We start from the raw sequence: 26,255 nt of genomic DNA, 5'->3' as shown, positions 1-26,255 counted from the left end.
TAAGGTACGTAGTGTAGTACACGGCCAATTAGTCCTGAGCTGCATCAAGTCAGCTGTGGTAATACCAACATTCAGATCAATGGTCACCCTCTTACGGTACACACTGTAGAACTAATATCTAAATGAACATCCTCCTGATTAGGCTATGTCTTATGGCTGGCAGTCATCTGAAATCAGCAGCACTGAGCTCGATAGCTGCAGTCGCTTAAGTGCAGCCAGCATCCAGTATTCGGGAGTTAGTGGGTTCGAACCCCACTGTCGGCAGCCCTGAAGATGGTTTTCCGTGGTTTCCCACTTTCACACGAGGCAAATGCCGAGGCAGTACCATAATTAAGGTCATGGCCATTTCCTTCCCACTCCTAGCCCTTTCCTGTCCCATCGTCACCAGAAGATCTATCTATGTCGGTGTGACGTAAAGCCAATAGCAAAAAAAAATTAGCAGCTGTTGATGTTTTATTTGGTGACAGAGACCTTGGGATGGGCACGGGCTGTAGATTTGTATAAAAAAGAACCTCTGTACCCACCTCAGTGAAATGATGCCAATAAATCGTTCATTACAATAACTGAGTTCCATTAATTGAGAGATCTTTTCATAATTAGCTTTTCAGAAAGGAAAACATTTACATTTCTGTTCCTCATAGACAAACATTTTTTTTAAAAAGGCAAAATTATGTCCTTGATTTATGTAAACAAGTCGTTTCTTTGGACAAATTCCCTGGAATAATAAGTCCCATCGACTATATCCATATCTGAATAACTTGTGCCGGTCGTCCATACGCATAATAATGACACTACAAATAGGTTGTGTGTGTTTTTTCTTGCTGATTCTCATGGACGCAAAAAACGATCTAGCAATCATTCCGGGGGGGATTGATTGACGTCAATGTTACAGCAACTGGATGTCTGTGGAAACCCGCCCTTGAAATCAGCCTTGAAACAGCTGTATACCGAGTGGGGGGCAGCTGATAACTTGCACTCATGCCGACTGGTTGTATTAAGTGCCCGGAAGTTCAACTGCTTTGTTCGTGGGTAAAGACAGAGTGGGACCATATCTCTGGTGACCTTGCCCAGAAAAGTTCCCAGAAGTGCAGTATTTCAAATGCTATGGATGGCAGCGAAGATGACGTTGTGTGGGAAAGTGATGGTCAAAGTGATAGTGAAAGCTCCGAAGTTGGTATTTCTGATGATGAATGAAGTGTTGACTATCATCCTGGGATAATTTTTTTTTTCTGCATGTGTTTAAAATAATAAATTTGGGTATTATTTCAAGGACAGTTAAAAACCGTCTGAAACTACTTTAAATTCATGAAACATACGTAGTGAAATGACATTCCTGTTCTGCAGCTAATATAATAAATAAATATGAGTGAAACTTTTCTAAAAGATTTTGTCGCCGGGCTGAGTGGCTCAGACGGTTGAGGCGCTGGCCTTCTGACCCCAACTTGGTAGGTTCGGTCCTGGCTCAGTCCGGTGGTATTCGAATGTGCTCAAATACGTCAGCCCCATGTCGGTAGATTTACTGGCACGTAAAAGAACTCCTGCTGGACTAAATTCCGGCACCTCAGCGTCTCCGAAAACAGTGAAAGAGTAGTTAGTGGGACGTAAAGCAATTAGCATTATTATTATTATTATTATTATTATTATTAAAGATTCTGTCCTTTAAAATATATGGCACGAGTCTTATTCTGGTGCGGGTGGTACTTGGGATTATATGGTAAGACAACATATAAAAGGAAACGAGAATTTAATTTTAACAGGAAACAGAATGCAGTGGAAGGCCGAGGAAAAGAAGGTAATGCCGCAGGAGAATTTGCAGTAGGACAAAGCAATAAAAGACGAAGTTGGTTTGCTGAATTCTGCACAGGTCATAATTTAATTCATTCCTTGCTAATAATTGGTTCAAACACCACGAACGACTGTATATATGGAAGAGACCCGTAGACAATGGAAGGCATCTGATAGACTGCATTATCATTAGAAAGAGATTAAAAAACCAGGTGCTGGATTGCGAGGCATTCCCAGGAGCAGACAAGGACTCTGACCACAACTTGGTGAAGAGTGGACAGTCTTGAAGAATGAGAACAGTAAGACTGCTGAAGAAAAATTAGGAAGAAAGATCAAGTAAGAATCAGTGGATAACTCAGGAGACACTAGACCTGACTAATGAACAGCGAGAAGATAAGAATGCAAACAACAAGGAGGGCAGAAAGGATACAGGTGATTAAAGAATGAAGTAGATAAAAAGTCCTGGTCAGCTAAGGAAGAATGGCTGAAAGAAAAGTCCAAGGATATTGAAGGTTGTATAGTTGTAGGAAAGTTAGATGCTGCATACAGCAAAATCAAGGAAACCTTTGGAGAAAAGAAAACTAGGAGGATGAAAATTTAGACCTCAGATGGAAGACCACTTTTACGGAAAGAAGGCAAGGCAGAAAGATGGCAAGAACATACTAAACATTTGTATCAAAGGAAAGAATTAGATGATAAGGTTCTGGAACAAGAAGAGCCTGTTGACACTCCCACTGATGAAATGAGAGACCCAATTTTGAGATCAGAATTTGACAGAACTCAAAGAGACCTAAACAGAATAAGGCACCTGGAACTGTTGATGTACCATCAGAATTACTGACCACCTTTGCAGAAAGCAGCAGGGTGAGGTTATTCCATTTAGTATGTAGAAGTGCCAACCGATTTTAGACAAAATGATGTTATACACGTTTCCAAGAAATCAGGTGCTGACGTGTGAAAACTACCGTACCATTAGTTAAGTATCCCATGCTTGCAGAATTTTAACATGTATTATTTAGAGAAGAATGGAAAGACAAGCTGAAGCTGAGTTGGGAGAAGATCAGTTTGGCTTCAGAAGAACTTTTTTGGTACCAATGGCTTTATTCCACACCGACACAAATAGGTCCTATGGAAACGATGGAATAGTAGAGGGGTAGGAGTGGCAAGGAAGTGGCCATGGCCTTAATTAAGGTAAGTCCCAGCATTTGCTTAGTGTGAAAAAGAGAAACCACGAAAAACCACCTTCAGCGCTGCTGACAGTGGAGTTTGAACCCACTATATCCCAAATGTAAGCTCACAGCTGCGCACCCCTAACTGCATGGCGAACTTGCTCGGTCAGAGAAGAATTAGGAGCAAGTGAAACAACCCTGAATTTATGACTAATCTTAGAGGATCGAATTAAGGAAGACAAGCCCACGCACATGGCATTCATAGATCTAGAAAAAAGCATTTGATAATGTCGATTGGAAGAAGCTATTTGAGATTCTGAAGGTGATCGGGTTCAGATACCGAGAACGAAGAATTATCTATAATCTGTATAAAAATCAGTCTGCAGTGATAAGAATCGGAAACTTTGAAAAAGAAGCAGCAATTTAGAAAGGTGTGAGGCAAGGCTATAGTTTGTCCCTCCTTCTTTTCAATGTTTATATAGAACAGGCAATAGAGGAAATCAAAGAGGAATTTGGAAAGGGAAGATCAATGCAAGGAGAGGAAATCAAAAACATGAGATTCGCTGATGTTATTTTATGTGAGACTGCATGCAGAAGATCTGGAGAAACTGCTGAATGGTATGTATGGAGTCTTGGATAAGGAGTATAAGATGAAAATTTTAAGTACAAAACAAAAGTAATGGAGTACAGTGGTACAAAGTGAGGTGATGCAGGTAATATTAGATTATGAAATGAAGTCTTAAAGGAAGTAGATGAATATTGTTACTTGTGTAGTAAAATAACCAACGATGGCAGAAGTAAGGATGACATAAAATACAGGCTAGCACAAACAAGGAAGGCCTTTCTTAAGAAAAGAAATTTGCTAACTTCAAACACTGATATAGCAATTAGAAAGATGTCTTTGAAGACTTTCGTCTGGAGCATGGAAGTGAAACATAGATGATAACTAGCTCAGAAAGAAAGAGAATAAAACCACCTGAAATGTGTTTTTAAAGAAGAATGTAGAAGGTGAGATGGATAGGTCGAATCGTGGATGAAGTGATACTGAATCAAATTGTTCAGAGGAGATAGTTTTGGCAAAATTTGATGAGAAGGATAGAATGATAGGACACATCTGAAGACACCCAGGACTTTTTTAGTTGGTTTTTGAGGGAAGTGTAGGGGTAAGAACAGTAGGTGTAGACCAAGGTACACATATGACAAGCAGATTAGAGCAGATGTATGATGCAAGAGTTATGTAGAAATAAAAAGGTTAGCACATGGTAGGGTGACATGGAGGGCTGAATTAAACCAGTCTATGGACTGATAACTCAAACAACATTACTAAGTACAACTAAAGCCAGTGTTCTCCCTAGGACCCTTCTAATGGGCGCACCACCCAGCCATTTTTACTGACCGCTCGGCTATCATAACCTAGATATGTGCTAGTTACATAATATTTCATGTTGTTTACGTCACATCAGCACAGAGAAAACTTACGGCGACGATGGGATAAGGGCTGGGACAGGGAAGGAACTGTCCATCGCCTTCGATCAGCTTCAATATCGTTTCCTCGCTGTGTCCTCTAGCGAGTTCTCTTGTCGACATTCGAAGGCGACATCGGAGTCGATTAGTAATACCCATTGACCACTGTTCCATAAAGAAAATTTGAAATGAAAGAGAATTACACCTTTTTGTAACAAATGCATAAAGAACGTGGTCGATAGCCATTGTTAACTCATTAAAAATAATGGGTGAAGTGAACGCTCTCTTAATTTTAATGTTATATACTGAAATTAAGTATGAATATGATATACCTCAAGATATGGCAGAATACATCATTGTTTTCAGAGGATGGTTCATACTTTCTCGCGTCTAGTTAAATTTTGGAAAGGCTATCCCCATGTAAACTTTTAGCGAGTAGGTTATAATTTCTCTTCGTGCGTTTGAAATATGTTTTCACGATACATATACGGTTAGGCTAGGTTACGCCATTTGAAGAAGAAAACTGAAATGTTTGCCAGAGAAGCCTCGGGAGTGACACCGTATCTCTCAGAATCCAAGACGACGTTATTTTTTCAGAAGCCCATGCGAGGAAAAACAAGGACTGTCTTGCATTTGGGGCCCAACAGTAATGAACACCTCTGGCAACTAATGAGGTAATCACGGCAACCCCCCCCCCCCCACTCCCACCACCTCGCAGGAAAACACACACACGACTCATTGACAACAAACAACCGCCTCTTTACTATACATTGCTAGCTGTGGCAACCGGATGTACAGTGCCTCTGTGTAACATCACTGGATCATGAGAAATAGTTAAGAGAGAATGACGTTCTATTAACCTCTACAAAAATGTTTCTCAGATCTGCAGAATGGCATCGAAACATGCGAGCCTTTGAATTCTTAGAAAGGCCACGGCTACTCAGTGGCAGAGTTATACGCGTTTACTGTACCTGATGCTTTGTAAAACGAAGTTTTATAGATACCAGGAAGATACGTGGAACAGGTAAAGTATAGCCGGCATATTTTCAACGGGTTTTCGTTGATATTTCGTTGATATTGTGATTATGATGAAGGTTGTAAAAGCTTCATGCAAGAGATCTAGTCTAGTTTGTACTTCTGCTTCTGTCTCACCCCATATCATTACATCATCAGCAAAAACCAGGGCATTAGTTGTTGGATCTTTTCTTTTAACTGCTTTTTAAACTTCATTATGATTATGAAGAGAAGTGGTGAAAGACAACTTCCTTGTTGGACTCCATTTTCCGTTTCGAACCAACATGACCTTCCATTCTGACCTGGACACCACACTTGGTTTCATCATATAGTCGTACTCGTACTATGATGTCATCGGGCACTTTCTTATGTCTCAAACTTTCCCATGTATGCCTGTGTGGTACATGGTCATATGCTTTCTCGATGTCCAGGAAAACAGTTATAAGTGTTTTACCTTTCTCCAATACTTCCCATAGAGCATTCTGGTGGCAAAAATGAGGTCTATAGTTGATCTATGAGGTCTAACTCCACTTGTTCCTCCTCAAGTGTAGGTTCAACATTTTCTAATCCTGCTTTCAAGGATGGATTAGTAGATTTTGAGGCCATGTGACAGCAGAGTTATACCTCTGTAGTTGGTACATTTCTTTCTATCACCTTTTTTCAACAATGGGATGATGACTCCTTGCTTCCAGTCAATGGGTATTACATTTTCTTTCTGGATTCTATTTAGTACCCTGTACATCCACTGCTGTCCAATCTCTCCTAGTGCTTTGATCATATCCACACTTAATTCAACTGATCCAGTTGATGTGTTGTTTTTTGCCTTAGATATTGCTTGCGCTTGATAGTTATCACGGGGATACTACAAACGCCATAAAGAAAAACTGATCTGGTAATAATTCCAGGAGGACTGACCTCTGTGCTACAGCCATTGGATGTTTGTGTAAACCGGCCTTTCAAAGCTGCACTGAAACAGCTTACACGAAGTGGAAGGCGTCTGCTACCAACCACGCACTGACACCAACTGGACGAGTGAAACGACCTGAAGTGGTACTTCTATGCAAATGGGATTGCATCTCCAAAGACTTGGTGAAGAGAAGTTTCAAAAAATGTGGAATTTCAAATTCTATGGATAGTACTTCTGATTTTGGTATTTTTATTACTTATTACTTTTATTACTTGTAAAGTGTTTTAAATGAGCAATTTTGTGACACATATGCAGAAATTAAAAAAACTGGAAAGTAAACACAGGACTTCTTTTCTTTTTCAAATTTTGTCGTTAGAAATTCAGGTGTGCAGGTGGTACTCGGGATTATACGGTATAATGTGGGCACTGTACTTCCATACTCACACAGTCCATGTTAGTTAGTTTAGAAGAATTTTGTGACTTTGTAAATAATCAAGAAACTGTTCACAATTAGAAGGGCATAAACCTCCATATAGAGGATAGTTTTGAAATTGATACAGAGTAATTATATACATCTATAAGTAACCTGGACAAATTATAACACTGAGAGATTATAAATTCAGGTCTTAACAGCACATGCCCATGACAAAATCAGCAGTGCAATACAGAAACTCCCCAAGTCCTCCCCATGTAAGAAATTCAGTGTTACCAAATAAAAATAAATTCCTAGCAAGCATGCTCTAACACTTTTAGTCGCAGACTACACAGATATACTAAGCATAAATTCTTTTTATACAAAAATATATTTTTACATAAATAAAGTAAGATGTAAAGAGTGACCTTCAGGAGATCGTGTTTCGATATGCCTGCTAATATCTTCCCAATTGCCAAACCCATACTGTTCAATGGCATCAAGGAGATGGAGTTCTTCTCGAGCTGACCAACCACCTCGACCAAGGCAAACGCCAACTGCTCCTGAATCCTGGACAAATTTAAAAAAGAAATATGCTATACAAGAATTCAGCTACCTATGCTGTAAGTCATTTTTTTATATGCATAATAATTATACATACCATAAACTGATAGGCATGATCATTCTTGTGTGGCCCAATTTCTGCTCCAGCTGAGAAACACTGCAAATAAAGAGAAAATGTATTTTTTAGTTCTTTTTAGGAATAATGATGATAAATGAAAACAAATCTAACACAATTTCAGAGACAGTAAACCAAACCTGAATCCACTTGACTGTTCTTTAATTTGTACAATTTAAAGTCCCTAGAGAATCTGTAGATCGCTTTACAGTTACTACATGGGGGCTTACGCCCCCAGACCCCTTTACTAGATCCAGACCAATGGCCTAACCAATCCAGACCAATGGCTTTGTCACTAACCCACCCTAAAGAATCCAGAACAATGGCTTTGCCACCGTATGAGATTCGTAAATTTAAAAGTAGCGCCGCTGCACTAGGACTAGTTCTTTATATGAACAGTTGGCAGCTCTGTCCACTGCACGATCACATATATCGCGAGGCGCGCGCGAGAGGAAAACAAATGACAGTGCAACCAAGCCTAGATGAGTGCGCTGGAAAATAGTAAGTCTTACAGAACTTTTGCCAATATAAGCATTGAAAAGGAACAAACAAGTGTCAAATCAAGTTGTATAAAGAGATAAACACTGACCTGCCACTGTGTTCCTTTCTTGTTCCAATCTCTCTATGGGCTGGTTCAACCATCTGCTGGTTAACTAGATAGCAGCTATGTGGGAGGTAAACTACCTGGGGTGTGTGTGTAAGTCACCTGGTACTTTGAGTCGAATGCTACCACCTCAACATAAGCGCTAGGTAGCTACTGTACCAGGAGCTGGCTACAGATATACGGGGTTGGCTAGACTGAATTTCAGTGATTTCTTGCTTTTGAGTGATGTGCTATCTATCGTCAGATGTATGAAGCTCATTTTGATCGCCTTATTTTCCTGGGCTTGTATCTGCTGATTATAACCAACATGCCTAAGAAGGAGAGTTGGTAGAGTTACAGACAACGATTTATGTCAAGATTTCGTTATGTTAATCTACACGAGTTCAAAATCAATACATTTCAAGAGAACAAATTGGGGCAAATATCTTTATAGGAAGAGGAATTAGTGATTGGAATAATTTACCAAAGGAGATGTTCGATAAATTTCCAACTTCGAAATCATTTAAATAAAGATTAGGTAAACAAGTTATAAGAAATCCCAATTTGATGCAAAGAGAATTGTAGAAACATAAGCATAAATCCAAACAGTGTAACTGCTCAAGACCATAATGAACTTATTAGTTTTATGTCTCACTAACTATTTCTACATTTTTTTAAAGAAATTGCTGAAAGTGTCCAATGTAGAAAATATACTCTGGTTATGTGACGAGAAATTGCGTGTATGTGGGGTAAGGGTTGCGGAGGGTAAGCATGGCTGCTGTGCACGCGCCAATCTCAAGTCTCAAGGACTGACAAGAAACATCGGTTCCAGCCGCGGTGATTCTTGTGAACTAAGGTGCTGCTGTGAAGTTTGAAATTGGAGTGCAATTGCGCTTTAGTTACACATTTACTATAAGTAGTGCATACTGAACAGTTTCATAATGAATATGCATTTCTTTCAGAGAGCTTGAACTGTTTATCACGACTAATATTTGTAGCTTAGTATAATATCTGTTACGGTGCTGTACCTACAAGCAGCCGCGACCTCGTAAAACGCAAGTAGTAATTTAACTTAAATGAATCCTAGAATAATTAGGATATGCGTCACATTTTTTTTGCACATTCTGTTCTTGCTACTTCCTGTCTTAATGTATTTACTTAAGAATGGTAACTTGGGAGCTGTAGATGTTTCTGCAAAAGAAATTTAAAGGTTATAGTGTCATTGCAAAATTGGGTAATGCACTGGTACCCTTACCGTGCAAGATAGGTTAACCCGGCAACGCTGTGCGGTACCGTATAGTAGAAGTGCGCCTTACTTCAGATTTTCTCACGCTGATCGTTACCAACGTCATAAACCTGGCAACTCCGCTTTACATTGCCAAGGAGATGTGCCCTACAATGCCTGAAATCAACAGAATGTATTATATGAGTGATTGTTTGCGGCGATAACTGCTAGGAATTTGAGATCGTGTCGAGAGGAATAAAAATGACTGTCCGTCTAAGGTAAGTTGCTTTATTTTGTTTATAAAGTTTAACAACACCATTTTGTATCACTGGATTATTATCTTGAAATATCAGGCCATGACTTGAAACAACAAGCAATTGGTCAGCATTTCTGTGTTTGCTCTTATGACACCAATTATTTTGTTGGCACAGTATGGTACCACACCCATCTGCTCCTTTTTTTGTCCTTACTTCTAATGGCGATTCTAAAGAAACAATTCATATTGCAGTCGAAAATAATGGTTTATATGTGTCATTCAATTGTATAACTGTATATTTTACTTTAAAAAATCCATGTCATAACACATGTGGATTTATTGTGTCTAATGATGTGTGAACTTCATTTAAGTGGCTTGTTGCTTGAGGAGGTTCTACAAGTTATTGAAGAAGAGGGTTCTGATGCTGAAGCCATATACATTGAACCACTGGAATCCAGTATATTAAGATTCGACTGAGGAAGATGAAGGGGGTCTTGCAGATAACCATGCGGGACGCTGACTCCGCGTATAAGCTGAAGTAGCGCTGAAGCAGTAAATTCTGCACAGGAGTAGATAATCCATGTCAGACAATGATTCATGGCCCATGAAGAGAGCAAAATCATTACCTCGTCAACCAGCTATCTGGATGGCAGATGACCCACAACATCCACTTAAGTTCTAAAGTAAGCCCGAAGAAATTTATTTTATTTATTCGTATCAGAGGCAATACATCATATAAATTATTAATTAAGAATGAGAAATAATTAGATAGGCCTAACTGGTGAAACATACTAGAGGTACATTTAAGTAACAATTATATCATATCATATCGGACCAGAATTTGGCAAGATCTCGACAATTTGGTGTGGCAGTTAAAATTGAAATAATAAATAAAAAGGTTCAACCTATTCAATACCAAAGAATAAGAAATGCAGTGATTACATTCTTATATAATAACTAGCTGATGTATCCGTGCTTCGCTACGGGATTCTCAGAAAGACTGACTTTGTGGTTTTCCTAACCTAAAATCAACATAGGTCATTAAAAAAACGTAAGTATGAATGTAGCGATTAAAAGCAATGCTATCATATAAAATACTCGATCAAATGGAAAGCCACACGTTTTATCACTTTTAACGAACAGTGCTGCGGTTAGATCAAATCAAAATCTCTTTATTTGCAAATCAGGTGTTTACCTCGGTGGCAAATGGTACACTAAAATACATTATTGTCAAGCACTAAATATTAAATTAACAAGAGAAGAAAATTTTTCCAATAATACAATATTATACAATTTGCGCTAACAATGTTTTCTATTAAACACACAGCTCATCCTTAATAAATTTATATTGTTTACAAAATTCTACTTATAATATCTCCTGTACTACTTACAAATATAGTCAACTGATATACAGTATGTGGAATTACTTCAAATGATACTATACAACTGGTATAAGATTAATATTTACATTGCATTTATTTATTTACTATTTTTTTTTTTTTTACCCGTTCTGGATCCTAAGTAGCATAACGACCTGCTGCGTCTTAACCAGAGCCCCTTTTGCCACCACTTTTCAGAGTTCCTGAAGGGCCTTCACAGCTACCGTAGCGGTCCCAGGGCCCTCGAAGTCCCCACTGTACTTCACCCCTACAGGCAGTCCCCTACTTTGGCTGTCCAAACTCCTTAGACCAGGGGATGGAATTAATTTATTCACACACATTTTTTTTTATTTACAATAACCTGCACTGGTTGAATGCCCTCTAACACTTCATTTATTTTCTCTGTTGCTGTTTATTCTCTTCTTGAATATCTGTACAGATTTTGGGAAAGGATCAAACACTACCCCTGGTAAGCTGTTCCACTCCTTCACACCCTTCCCAATGAATGAAAATTTACCCCAATCGCTTCCGCTAAAATTCCTTCTAATTTTATATTTGTGGTCAGTCCTGCCGAAATAATTATTTTCCAACTGAAGCCTCTCACGGATATCTCCCCATGCTTCTTCTCCTGAATAGGCTCTATATAATCCTATAAGTCTAGTTTTCTCCCTTCTCTTACTTAAAGTTTCCCACCCAAGTTCTTTTAACATTTCTGATATACTACTCTTTCTCCTGAAATCCCCTGTTACAAACCTTGCTGCTTTCCTCTGCACACTATCTATTTCTTTTATTAGGTATTCTTGGTGAGGATCCCAAACACTGTTTGCATATTCCAATAATGGACGAACCATACTCAAGTAATTTTTTTCTTGTAATTCTTTGTTGCATCCTTTAAGTAGCCTCAATATGACATGTAACGATCTGTATGCTTTCCCAACAATGTCATCAATATGACCCTTCCAGTGCAAATTACTTTCAAATCTCACACCTAAGTATTTGCACTTGCCATCTTTTGGGATAACTACCTCATCCAAAGTATATTCAAATTCAGTTTTAAAGCTCCTGTTTGTAAAAGTTGTAACAGTTGATTTGCCTCCATTAACCTTCATATTATTTTCTTCAACCCATTGTTGGATACTTTTAAGGTCCCTTTGTAATTCTGAACAATCCTCAATGTTGTTTATTTCCCTATAAACAATTATGTCATCTGCATACAATCTTATTTTTGATGTTATATTGTTCCCTAAATCATTTGCGTATATTAAGAAAAGTAACGGACCGATTATACTACCCTGTGCAATTCCCTTCCAAACTTTATCTTCCTGCGGTGCCAATCTAATAGTCCAAAGTTCCAGAGCTGGAATGACCAGGCTGCAGATTGCCATGAACACTCATCTGCCATTATTCCGCTAAATATGCACAATGTTCATTCCAATCAGTGCCTCAGAGTAGGGATTGAATAGCCCGAATGCTATGATGATCCAGTGTGTTACGTACCAGTAGTATCAGAAAATTTATAAACCAGGGGAATGGCATGCTAAAGAAGAAAGTTATCTAACTCCCCAGCTACTTCCCATCAATATTCAGACAGGCTGTTACACTCTGTACGACTGGGCGAGTTGACCGTGTGGTTAGCGGTGCGCAGCTGTGAGCTTGCATCCGAGAGATAGTGGATTCGAACCCCATTGTCGGCAGCGCTGAAGAGGGTATTCCGTGGTTTCCCACTTTCACACCAGTCAAATGCTGGGCCTGTACCTTAATTAAGGTCTAAGGCACTCCTAGCCCTTTCCTATCCCATCGTCGCCACAAAACCTACCTATGTCGGTGCGACATAAATCAAATAAAAAATACTCTGTACGCAGCAGTAATCCTATCTACCGGAGATGAGGGGCAACAGAAGACACAAAGCACATCACGACAAACAATGGTCAATGTAATGTTATTGTTGATCAATGTTATGAGCTTTCTATATTGTAGGCCTTCACATTTAGTTTTCTTTCGACTCTGAGATTTGTAATATATTTTATACCATAAACTGTTGTTTCTTATTTTCCGACTTTACATACCGATTTTCATTAAATACTGTTTACCCATTTTCTCGTTACTCGGCGCTGATATGGACTTAGTAACTAAAATCCAAATTCATGAATATCTTTGTGATCATAGCCAGTACAGTAACAATGTATAAGACATGAATAATAGGAAATTTAATACTATATAACCTTAGTTATGTAGCATTCATCGATTACACCTCTAATAAGAAATATTTGAGAATTACATTTTAGGCCTTCCCCTAAACAACCATTTTACTCAGTGTGAATAAAATAATTTACAGCCTAGACTATAGCCACTTATTTCCTGACTTTGCATATCGATTTTCATCAAGATAGGACTACTAATAACAACAATATTTGAGAATTAAATTTTAGGCCTTCCCCTAAACTACCATTTCACTCAACGTGAGTAAAATGATTTATAGCCTAGATTGTAGAGACTCATCCCCCGACTTCACATACCGATTTTCATTACACCACTAATAACATAAATAGTTGAGAATTCAATTTTAGGCCTTCCCCTAAACTACCATTTCACTCAGCATGAGTAAAATGATTTATAGCCTAGATTGTAGAGGCTCATCCCCCGACTTCGCATACCGATTTTCATTAAATTTTCTTCAACCATTTTCTCGTGATGCGTGTACATACATACAGACAGAAATTACAGAAAAGTAAAAAGTGCATTTTTTTGTTACTATGGACATGACCGATACAGAAGTACCATTATTTTCAAATTCTGAGCAATGTACAGACAAAACTCTTATTTTATATATATAGAAGATAAGTAGAAGTGGTACCGGTTTCGACCCTAGTCCAGGTCATCATCAGCCGATTAAAACATGAAAAACAATGCATAGGAAAAAGAAAATAAAAGATCAAGTTCACTCCGGATCAGTAGAAGAGGCGATATAAAAAATGACGGGGGTAGACACTGTAAAATTCAGAAGTAAAATGTAAGTCACTTAAAAGAAACAGTGCGTAATTTTCTGAGCGGCAGTATGGCACACGCAGTGTTAGGCAAAGTCTTATAATGTTTATGAAAAGAGGAGAACAGTTAAATGAGCTAGCTTGTATACACTGTTAGGTACAAAGTCATAACACAATCGAACACATATGAAGATCCACAGTCGTGCTGAAGCTGAAGATGAGTAGATCAATTGAAGTATCTTGCCAGCTCCCGGTGATCAGTGCAATATTTTCAACATCAGGCAATGTGGTTTCAAACGCCAACGTAAAATGAAGAATAGCTTAAAGATCCAGTATTTGCTTCGGTTGCGGGAATGTAGGTATATATAGATACATGTAATAAAATTTGTTTTTTCATGTCAACTGTTCCAAAAATTCTACAGGATCACAATTACTGATTCAATTATATTGAATTTTATTATATGTATCTATATATACCTACATTCCCGCAACCGAAGCAAATACTGGATCTTTAAGCTATTCTTCATTTTACTTTGGCGTTTGAAACCTCATTGACTGATGTTGAATATATCGCGCTGATCACCGGGAGCTGGCAAGTTACTTCAATTGATCTACTCATCTTCAGCTTCAGCACGACTATGGATCTTCATATGTGTTCGATTGTGTTATGACTTTGTGCCTAACAGTGTATACAAGCTAGCTCATTTAACCGTTCTCAGCTTTTCATAAACATTATAAGACTTTGCCTAACACTGCGTGTGCCATACTGCTGCCCAGAAAATTTCGCACTGTTTCTTTTAAGTGACTTACATTTTACTTCTTCTGAATTTTAGTGTCTACCCCCGTCATTTTTTATATCGCCTCTTCTACTGATCCGGAGTGAACTTGATCTTTTATTTTATTTTCCCTATGCATTGTTTTTCATGTTTTAATCGGCTGATGATGACCTGGACTAGGGTCGAAACCGGTACCACTTCTACTTATTATTAAATAAGAATGTAATCACTGCATTCCTTATTCTTTGGTATTGAATAGGCTGAACCTCTTTATTTATTTCAATTTTAACTGTGATACGTTTCAATACGGAACAATGAAATTTTTATCTTTAAATTTGGTGTGGCCTTCACCAAATCTTGCATGGTGCAAACGAGAGGGCAGGAGTTGCAATTAAGTAGGTGCGCCATGGTTTGTTCTTCTCCGCAGGCACAGAGGGTTGACTCTTCAGATAGACCCCACTTCTTCATATTATTCTTAGATCGACCGACCCCAGACTGTTCAGACTTCCTTGTAGACCACGATTCTTCATAACCGGCTGGAAGAGTTTCAGATGGATCGATCCATCCATCCATCCATCCATTGAGATGGAGGTTTCTGGGGGTGAAGCTGATTCCTGCTTGTGGTGCCCCTGCATAGGTAGTCGGAATTGAATTTCCATTACTGAACTGAACATCAGCATTCCAGAAGCACCATTAAAGCCCGAAAAAATGAAAATATTTGTCTCAATTTTACTTCTAAGTGGCTATGTGCATGTGCCAGCATCAGAATAAGGTAGGTGTAAAATATTTATAACAATATATAAACTCATATTTGAGGGGGTATTTTGAAGAGAAATAAATACAGCCGTTCTCACTTTTCTTTTTAGAGTTTCTGACGCCTTGAGATTCAACGGCCTACATCAATATATCGCTTCTACGCCGGTGATATGCGGCCGCAGAATACGAATCCCGTGTCCGCACAGAATGCATCAAGTGTAGTGTGGGCGTCTGCGTAAACTACTTTTTGCCATTCCAAACTAGAGATGAGTGGAAATAGGTGATTAAATAAAGAAACTGAAGTCTATAGTAGTATTAATCCAATTTCCTAAAATTATGTCACGCCTGACTAAGGTTATTTTTTGGAATTCCAAAAGGGATCTCATAATGAACATATAAACACTGTTTGTTCTCTTGTTTATTGCTAAATAATTTGTTTCTTTACAAGTTGCTTTACGTCGCACCAACACAGATAGGTCTTATGGCGACGATGGGACAGGAAAGGGCTAGGAGCGGGAAGGAAGCAGCCGTGGCCTTAAATAAGGTACAACCCCAGCATTTGGCTGGTGTGATAATGGGAAACCACGGAAAACCATCTTCAGGGCTGCCGACAGTGGGGTTCGAACCCACTATCTCCCAAATACTGGATACTGGCCGCACCTAAGCGACTGCAGCTATCAAGCTCGGTTAAATAAGTTGTAAGTGATATTCTGTAACAATATTAACCATTAAATTTCATGGTAGTCTAACGAGGTAAGAATTTTTATATTTCACTCAAAAAGCTATGTGAAGCGCCACATGGTACCAGGCCCTCATTAAGAAACCAACCATTCACTTTTTAGAAAAATGACTTTCAATTAAATGTTCTCTGATATGTGAATGGTGGGAATATTAAATAACAATTAAAAAATAAAAAACTGAAAAACTCCGGCGTTCCCGGGTTACAGATCAAACCTGGTGAAGCTATGAGGACCTAGCAATGCACTCAACAGAATTGTTGATGTCAGAACATTACACAGCACGGCTAACGAATGACTTTTCTATTGCCATGTGGACAGTATGTGCCGCAGCCATAGAAAAGAGCCTATCAAAGAGGGTTAAAAAATCAAAAATTGAAAAACTCTGACATTCACGGGTTACAGATCAAACCTGGCGAAGCTATGAGGACCTCGCAATGCACTCAACAGAATTGTTGATGTCAGAACATTACTCAGCACAGCTAATGAATGACTTTTCTCTTGCCACGTGGACAGTATGTGCCGCAGCCATAGCAAAGAGCCTCTCAAAGAGGGTAAGGCCCACAGGAACAAGAGTTTTTTTAAAACTGGTGTGTTAACGTTACTCTAACACAGTGAAGGTTTTTGGTAAAAACTGACACCTCGTCACAAAATTTTTCTAATGTTATACGTGGAAATTAAATCTTACCTGGAATGCATCTCAGAGGAGAGATGTGTTAATTGCGATGTCCAGGCACCCATCATCGCACCCCCAGAAGTGCATTTACTTTTATAACCTAAAGAAGAGCATTACACACTATTTTCATTGCTGAAGTAGCTACTTGTGTTCCTATTGGCCAATGTTAAGTGGCATGTGATGTGATTCCCGTCAATTATAATCATGAGATTAAATTAACAACCCCGGCACAACAAGAGCACAAGTAAACATGGAGGCTTACAGTCCCAGACTACCTTTGCTTGTCCCTATATCACTCGTGATGTCCAGGTCCTATCCGAACCATCCACATGGCAAGAACAGTCCAGACCAATGGTTTCCACAGGAAACACTAGGACTAAGACCGCTTCTCGGCTCTGACCTTGAGGCTTACGCCTCCAGACCCCGTTTACTTGTCCCTATATCACTGGTCTTGTCCAGGCCCTGTCCTAACCGTCCGCATGTCAAAAAACTTGTCAAGGCCCTACCTTAACCGTCCGCACAGCAAGAAAGAAACAGGCCCTAAAAACAATAACCACCACCACCCATTACTTCCTCAAGCACCACCCATTAGTTCCTCAAGCACCACCCATTTGTTCCTAAGTAGAGAGGTTGGCAGGATTGTGCACCGCCTGACGTCCTCCCAGAGAAGGTCATAAGAAGTAAACAAACGACAATCGTTCCAAGTTTTACATCTGTGTTGTGTCCGACTCGTTGGCTGAATGGTCACCGTACTGGCCTTCGGTTCAGAGGGTCCCGGGTTCGATTCCAGCCCGGGTCGGGGATTTTAACCTTCATTGGTTGATTCCAATGGCCCGGGGGCTGGGTGTTTGTGCTGTCCCCAACATTCCTGCAACTCACACACCACACATAACACTATCCTCCACCACAATAACACGCAGTTACCTACACATGACAGAAGCCGCCCACCCTCATCAGAGGGTCTGCCTTACAAGGGCTGCACTCGGCTAGAAATAGCCACACGAAATTATTATTATCTGTGTTGTGAAAGTCTGTCTCGAGGGAGCAAGTATTGATGGTTTTTGGTGATGCAAGGATAGGAAATAGATAGGATTGGTAAAGTACTGGACATGGCTTTAATTAAGCTACAGTGGTGCGAAAATGGGAAACTACGAAAACCATCTTCAGGGCTTCTGACAGTGGGGTCCGAACCCACTACCTACTGAATGCAAGATTCCATGACAGACACTGGCCTGGACACTCCGATAAAGTGACAAACACAAAAGATAGGTTAGAGATCTACTCAAATCAAAGATATACTGACCACCACTAGTACTCGACATTACAGTTTTAATCTTCGCAATTTTATTTTCTCTGAATGTAGCAGCTCTGCAAGAGACAATATTGCCTTCATCAAAGCTGGCCAATAGCAACGAAGTAATAAATAAGTTACAAGATTGTGAGCAACTGCAACATGACCTTGATAATGTTGTGAGATGGACAGCAGGCAATGGTCTGATGATAAACGGGGTTAAAAGTCAGGTTGTGAGTTTCACAAACAGGAAAAATCCTCTCAGTTTTAATTACTGCGTTGATGGGGTGATAAAAGTTCCTTTTGGGGATCAATGTATCTAGGTGTTAATATAAGAAAAGATCTTCACTGGGGTAATCACATAAATGGGATTGTAAATAATGGGTACAGATCTCTGCACATGGTCATGAGGGTGTTCAGAAGTTGTAGTAAGGATGTAAAGGAGAGGGCATATAAGTCTCTGGTAAGACCCCAACTAGAGTATGGTTCCAGTGTATGGGACCCTCACCACGATTACTTGATTCAAGAACTCGAAAAAATCCAAAGAAAAGCAGCTCGATTTGTTCTGGGTGATTTCCGACAAAAGAGTAGCGTTACAAAAATATTGCAATTTTGGGCTCGGAAGAACTGGGAGAAAGAAGACGAGCTGCTCGACTAAGTGGTATGTACTAAGAAACAATGTTAGGTTTTGGTCCACCCAATCAATACACGTCATTTAAATACAGAGACCGCTTGTATGGCAAGAAGACCAGCGCTGCGTTAATACTCTGGTCCAAACTTATATAAATATTTTCGTAATTGCTCATAAGGTTGCCTTTGCTTACTTTCTTTAAAATGGTCAAGTCTTTACTTATGTTAGTATATTGGTAAGCAGTATCCTCCATATGGAAACTCATTGCAGAACACTTCTTGTGTCTGTTAGCATTGACGTGTTCGAGATAGCTGGTTTGAAAACTCCTACCTGTTTGCCCCACGTACGTGACGAAGCATTGATCGCACTTAAGTTTATAGATTCCTGAATCTAAGAAATCCTCTTTATTTTGATTAACACTTTTATGGTTATAAATTATATGACCATTATTGTTTTTAGTCAAAAATGAGACTTGACAGTCGTGTTTCATAAATAATTTTGTGATGTAAAAAATCCCTGGGTTAGTAAAGGTGAAATTAGCATATTTTGAACTCTTGCGATTCGCTTTTTTACTTTACTTATAATTTTACTGATGGTATTCACACTGAACCACCCATTCATACTAGTTATCCTCTGTATGTATCGTAATTCTTTTTCTCTTTCTGTATGAGATGAAGGTATACTGAAGGCTCAATAAACCATACTGAAACATATAGCCCTCTTATGACTCGCAGGATGTAAAGAATCATTTCAAATGGTCACAGGAGTAAACGTATCCTTTCTGTATACTTTATAAGAGAACTTGCCCGGTTTCCTCTTAACGGTTACATCTAAGAAATTCAAAGCATTGTCCTCCTCGCCTTCAAGTGTGAATTTTATTCTTTCATCTAATGAATTTTAAAACTGTAAGATATTGTTACTATTGTTGTAATGCTTATTTATTATTACAACGGTACTGTCCACGAATTGTGTCCAAAAATCTAAACCAGGAATATGTCCTCTTATTTTCCGGTGCTCTAGATGGACTAAATAAATATTGGCTTATATACCCGAGGCAGGAGCTCCACTGGTAAACATTCAATATACATAGTGTTGTTGAATGTAAAATAGTTATTTTTTGTGACGAACTCCAGAATTTTCATGAATTGATCATACTCCAATTTCCCTAGACGACCTTGACTGGTTAAATTCGTTCTAATAAAACCTATTGTTTTATTTACCGGGATATTTGATGATGATTCTTGTTGTTTTCAGGGGAGTAGCATCGAAGGTCATCGGCCACTAATGGAACGAGACAGACGACATGATATATGATACCGGTAGTTAAAATTTAAAAATGTATCCACTGACTAGAGTTTTTAAAAAAATCGTGAAGAAAAATGAGTATGAGATTAAAACAATCAGTGGATCTAATTAGCAATGCTTTTTCTAATAATATATGAGAAAATACAGGAAACAAAGGAATAAGGCATTGCCAGGTAGTAGAGATATATACACATAATTTACATAGACATTAAAATAACACATTAAAATACACAACACAAACTAAAACGAAGTAATGGGATAAAAGCGCAATTGACACAACAACACTAGGACAAAGGACATCATTACATAAACAGACCACTATCCCTCATATAGCGGATGACGAGGTCTGCTAACTGTTCATTATCTCGCAAGATAAGGGAGATTGTACTCAGGAGGTTAAGGCTACGGCCCAGATCGACCAGGACCACACAATCCGTAACGACGTGTACCACAGTAAGATGATCGCCGCAAGTACACACCGGAGGAGGATCTCATTTCAAGAGATGGGAGTGAGTCAGGATACCGTGACTGATCCGAAGACGACATAACACCCCTGCTTCTCTCCGAGAGGCCCGAAGCAAAGTCCTTCATACCTTCATAATACCTTTAACCTCTCTCGGCTTATTTGGAAGAGGAGTGGCCTGCCACTCCATCTCCCAATGGGACATAACCAGATGTCTCAGCTGAGAGCAAATATCACTTGCTGGAACCTTGAAAGGCAACGGGGGCAGTGTTACTGCCTCCTTGGCAGCCTTATCTCCTAACTCGTTTCCCTCTACACCCATGTGGCTTGGGAGCCACAGAAACGTGATTCTGGTGCCGGGCTCTGATCAAGCGGCCGATAGGTCCTGGATCCGCTGCACCACAGGGTGGCACGGGAAACAGATATCAATAGACTGTAGCGAACTCAAGGAGTCAGTACACACAAGAAAGTGTAGGTGCTCATTAGGCAGTGCGTATCGCAGAGCTTCACAGATAGCATAGAGCTCTGCTGTGTACACACTACAGGTTTCCGGGAGAGCAAAAAGAAATCTATCAGTGTCGACAATGAATGCACAGCCCACTTTAGTGTCTGTTCTCAAGCCATCCGTGTAAACGACGACTGAACCTGGATACTGGCCAACAACGGACAGAAAGAGCCTCCGATAAATCGAAGGGTCCGTGTCTGCCTTCGGGCCAGTGTGCAGATCCAGGATTATTTCAGAATGTCGTACTACCCACGGAGGTACCCCACTTGGTTGTCTGACAAGGCAAGGACCCGAAGGTACGCGAAACAATCTGTAAATGCTATCCAGGCGTATTCCAACAGGCCGCGTTGCTCGAGGATAAGCGGCGTACAACCAACAGTTTCTATTGTTGAATACGCAAGGATAGCTTGGGATAAGTGGCATCTGTCGCAAATTAGCAGCATATGCCAGAAGGAGCTGCTGGCGCCTCAAGTGTAAAGGTGGCACACCAGATTCAGCGAACAGGCAAGCTACGGGGCTTGTTCGAAACGGTCCCGTCGCCAACGAAACCCTGCTGTGGTGGATGCCGTTCTGTTTTGAAAGGACACTTGGTCTTGTTGAGCCATATGCTGCACTGCCGTAGTCTAACCGGGATAAAATATGTGCCCGATAGAATCGTAGGAGTACCGTGTGATCCGCTCCCCAATTAGTACTGCTAAGAAACTTCAAGAGATTAAGCCTCTTGGTGCAGTGCACTTTTAGCTGCCGCACGTGTGGCTCCCACGATAATTTACTATCAAAAAGGACCCCAAGAAATCGGTAAGTGTCAACTACGGGAAAAGCGACATTTCCTAGATAAAGTTCAGGATGTGGGTGAAGAGTACGTTGACAAGAGAAGTGGACAGCAGACGCCTTTGCGGTAGAAAACCGAAAGCCATGTTCTAAGGTCCACTGCTCCACTCTCCTAATAGCTTGCTGTAATTGTCGCTCTGCGACTGCCATACTACGCGAGCTATAGTGCAGAGCGAAATTGTTCACATATAGCGACGGTATTACTGCTGAACCAGCAGCAGCGACAATACCGTTTATGGCAATCGCGAACAGAGTGAGACTAACAACCGATCCCGGTGGGACTCCGTTTTCTTGAACGTGGTATTGCGAATATGTCCTCCCACCTCGGACATGGAATAGACAGAGGGACAAAAAATTCGCAATAAATACTGGCAAGTTACCTCGGATTCTCCATTGATGCAGGACTGAAAGGATACCATATCGCCATGTGGTGTCGTAGGCCTTCTCTAAGTCAAAGAAAACAACTACCAAATGCTGTTTGTGGAGAAATGCATCCTGGATAGAGCTCTCCAGGCGTACCAAGTGGTCAGTAGTTGATCGAGTGGCTCAAAAACCACACTGGTACTCAGACAAGAGCCCTTGTTTCTCCAGACACCACACAACTTGGCGATTTACCATACTCTGAAATAGCTTACACAGGCAGGTTGTAAGACAAATCAGTCTGTAACTTCCTGCATATTTAGGATCTTTGTCAGGCTTGAGGACAGGAATGACTATGCCCTCTCGCCATTGAGACAGAAAATCACCTTCTATCCAGATTCGGTTGAATACACAAAGGAGATATCGTAGACTATCATCACTAACGTGTTTCAACATCTGGTTATGGATGTTGTCTGGTCCAAGAGACGTGTCCTTGGAATGCGCTAAGGCGCTGCGGAGTTCTCACTCCGTAAAGGGCACGTTCTAGTCCTCTGAAGCTTGAGTGGCAGAACTAAGGTGATAACGTTCTGCCTCCTGCTTCAGAGCGAGGAAATCACGAAGGCAATTCCTGGAGCCAGATACATCCGCGAAATGACCAGCTAGATGGTTAGCTATCAAGAGAGGTTCAGTGATGAAACTGCCTGCAATCGAAATTTCTGGTACAGAAGATGATCCTTGGATACCCGAAATACGTCGAAGTTTAGTCCAGACTGAGATGATGGATTATGTGACATCATAGAAGACACATATTTCTCCCACGAAGCTTTCTTACTTTGGCGAATAAGAACTCGCGCCTTAGCGTAGAGTTTCTTAAATGTTACCAAGTTGGCCATAGTACGCTGCCTACGTTAACGTTTATGGACACGGCGGCGTTCTTTGGTAGCTACTGCAATTTCTTCGTTCCACCAAGGAACGAGTTTTCGGCAAGGAGGCCCTGAGAAGGAAGGAATGGACTCATCAGCAGCAGCAAGGATAACTTGTGTTAGATAAGTTACTTCGCCATCTACGGTCCACGTGATATCGGCGTTAAAGACAGCTAGGGATGTGAACTTTGGCCAATCAGCATGTTTAAGAACCCATCGGGAGGGAGCCTCGACGGATTTTTGTTTCAACAAAGTAAGGATGATGGGAAAAGGGTCACTGTCACAAAGATCGTCGCGTGTATTCCACCGAAACAGTGGAACCAATGCTCAAAATATATGCCGTAATGTACACTAAAGTGAGTTCGTTCCATTGTGTTTAAAATACATAAATCCAGCTCTGTTACTAACGTTTCGAGCTCTCTTCCCCTGGGGCAAGGCGTCTCAGAGCCTCATATGGGGTGGCAGGCGTTAAAATTGCCCTATAAGAGGAAGGGAGGTGGAAGCTGATCTATAAGATCAGTGACATCATTTATGTTAGGAGGCTGGCCTGGTGGAAAATAAACATTACACACTGCTGCTATGACAAGCAGCGGAACGCTAACAGCTACAGCTTCCAGCGGGGTTCTTAATGGAACCTCCTGGCTGTAGGTATCAGAACGATCAAAAATACCAATGCCACTGGAAGGCCTGTAAGCATGTCATTCTGTCGAGTATAGTCGAAAATTTCTCAAAATCATATTATAACCTGGTCTGAAATTTGTTTCCTGAATACAGACCATACTCGCTGAATATTCACTAATGAGCTGGCGCAGCTCAGCAAGATGCCTATCATAACCGTTACAATTCCACTGCAACAGTGCCATATTGTGCATGTGGACTTCTGAGGTCTAGGTTACGAGCAGCGTAATGCTACCTAAAGTAACCTACACTCACATCCCCATCCGAAGATGGAGATAAATGCTCCATGTGCATCACCTTGTCACCAGACTTGAATTTCTTCGACGTAGTCCGGGGGCGGGGTTTCTTCCTACAAGGGGAGCGCGCAGGTTTCCCAGGAGGAAGACCCGCTGGCGCAGAATCAGACCCTCCAAGCGGAGGGCGTGAGGCCACATTTGTAGGAGATGTAGAAGAACGCCTGGTAAGAGCGCTCTTCTTCCCAGCCGTCGATTCTTGTTTAGACAGGCTGAGAGGTGATTTCCCAGCCCTGGTCGACGATGCCGCCTCCATCGGCTTAGGCGCGGCTTTCGCCGACCTTGTGGGGGAAGAACACGTCCTCTTCCCCTTCTGAGCCGGCATAGGTTTCTTAGCCGGCACAGGCTTTTTGGTGGTCGAAGGCCGGGATGGACCCGCCTTCGAACTCGCTCTCTTTGCGGCGTTGCTCACAGGAGCAACTGCTGCCTTGGGCGCAGCACTCTTCTGGGTAGGTGTTGCAATGGAAAATGACGAAGCTGGGAGAGACTGTGCTATCATGCTAAAGTCTAGTGTCCTGGCCGGTGCATGCAGAGAATTAAACTTACAGCGCGCTTCCTGGTAGGAAAGACCATCCAGGGTCTTGATCTCCTGGATCTTCTTCTCACTCAGATACGTTGGACAGTTCCTATGCCGAGGAGAATGAAGACCAGAGCAGTTAGTGCACTTGTACGGAGGTGTGCACTCCTCCACACCGTGAGCAACTTTCCCACATGTACCACACACAGAATGATTCGAACAACGAGATACCACATGTCCGAATCTCTGGCATTAATAGCACTGCATGGGCGGCGGGATGTACGGATTCACATTGCAACAATAGGTTGTTACCTTGACATTCTCTGGAAACGATGACAATTTGAAGGAGACTACGAACGAACCTGTGGCAACGTCTTCACAGCTGACTTTGCGCGTAATGCGCCAGACGTGTGTCACGCCACGGTGCTCCATGCCTTCCATCAATTCATCGTCAGTGTTCAGAATAAGATCACGGTGGAAAATAACTCCACGAACCAGATTCAAGGTTTTGTGTTCTTCCACTTTGATAGGGATGTTGCCAAAGGGGTCGCACTTAAGCAACTGATCGGCTTGGAGCGCAGTGCTCGTCTTCAGAAGCAAACCACCATTGCGCATTTTCTTTAGATCCTCAAGTTCACTGTATACACCTTCGATGTATCGACTGAAAATTATCAATTTTACCAGCTTGAAATCTTGCCCATCGGTTCTGGTAGCAACCAGGAACCTAGGGAAGCTGGAACCCAGACTAATACACTGCACTTGTTCACAGGGGATTGCCCCCCCTCAGGGAATCAATAGTTAAAGACTTGGGTAGCAAACTACCCGAGGTGGCAGCCGGTACTGCCCAGGGTCCAATGTTGGATGATGCCTAATATGGGAGGACTCAGGCAATGAGTACTAGGACTCCCTTCCTCCAGTTACCCGCAATAGCACATATCCCATAGCGTGTACAGAGCACTAAATATATGTTAAAATAAATAAAAATAATTAATAAGAATATGTTCTTCTGGCATTCGGGTTTGCGGGGACGTGTGATGTCAGGCGGATACTACTGCCCGAGTACATGACACACTCACCCGCTGTTTCCTGGGTGGTTACTGACACGGTCTTTCGAGCGTAGTCGCACACGTAGGAGCTCTATCGCCGAGCAGCATGCACATGAAAAATTTGGAATGGTCTACAACTGACCCTCAGAAAAATAATAAAAAATAAAGAGGGCACCATGGCGACATGACCCTTTTAGTCGCCTTCTACAACAGGCAGGGATTACCTGTGGATGTACTCAGCCTCTCCTATCCACAGGAGGTCCAGCACATTATAGCAAACCACAATCCATGTCCGCGCCTAGGTCGCCCCTTTTAGTCGCCTCTTATGACAGGCAGGGGATACCGCGGGCGTATTCTACATGTGCATCCCCCACCCGCAGGGGGTAAGGATATTTGAATACACATTATTTATGTCAAACGAACATAAGTAATGATGGGGCTGAAGCTTGAAACTTTCTAAACTTCTGCAAAAAAAAAAATCTATTGAATTTCTTATTATTGACTTACTGTGGAACTTGTTAGTTGTTAGAAAGAAAGCTATGTATAAATTTAGAGATTTTATATGTTGGGATGTTCCTCCAGTTAATGATAGGCCTAACAGGTATTCCCG

The 26,255-nt window shown here is 41.0% G+C and overlaps 1 protein-coding gene across 8 annotated transcripts in view; it reads right to left on the bottom strand.

Moving 5' to 3' along the window:
* Nucleotides 1-26,255, bottom strand: part of Ada2b (Transcriptional adapter 2B) — a 153,178-nt gene that overhangs the window by 115,997 nt on the left and 10,926 nt on the right. For 7 of the 8 annotated variants that reach the window (XR_010858488.2, XR_010858487.2, XR_010858489.2 and 4 more), the window contains 2 exons: nt 7,413-7,472; nt 7,180-7,321 (listed from right to left, as the gene is read on the bottom strand). Coding sequence is in view for 4 of the 8 variants with exons in the window: in XM_067135259.2 (XP_066991360.1) it covers nt 7,180-7,321; nt 7,413-7,472 (202 nt within the window). In the remaining 4 variants the exon portion in view is untranslated. Of the gene's footprint in view, nt 1-7,179; nt 7,322-7,412; nt 7,473-16,814; nt 16,903-17,077; nt 17,249-26,255 lie in introns of those variants that run through there. The other variant, XM_067135261.2, reaches the window with a different exon arrangement.

Source organism: Anabrus simplex, chromosome 1 (genome assembly GCF_040414725.1).
Source record: "Anabrus simplex isolate iqAnaSimp1 chromosome 1, ASM4041472v1, whole genome shotgun sequence".
Lineage (NCBI taxonomy): Eukaryota > Metazoa > Arthropoda > Insecta > Orthoptera > Tettigoniidae > Anabrus > Anabrus simplex.
The sequence above is the reverse complement of the archived record's forward strand: the minus strand, read 5'-3'. Positions and strand labels throughout refer to the sequence as shown.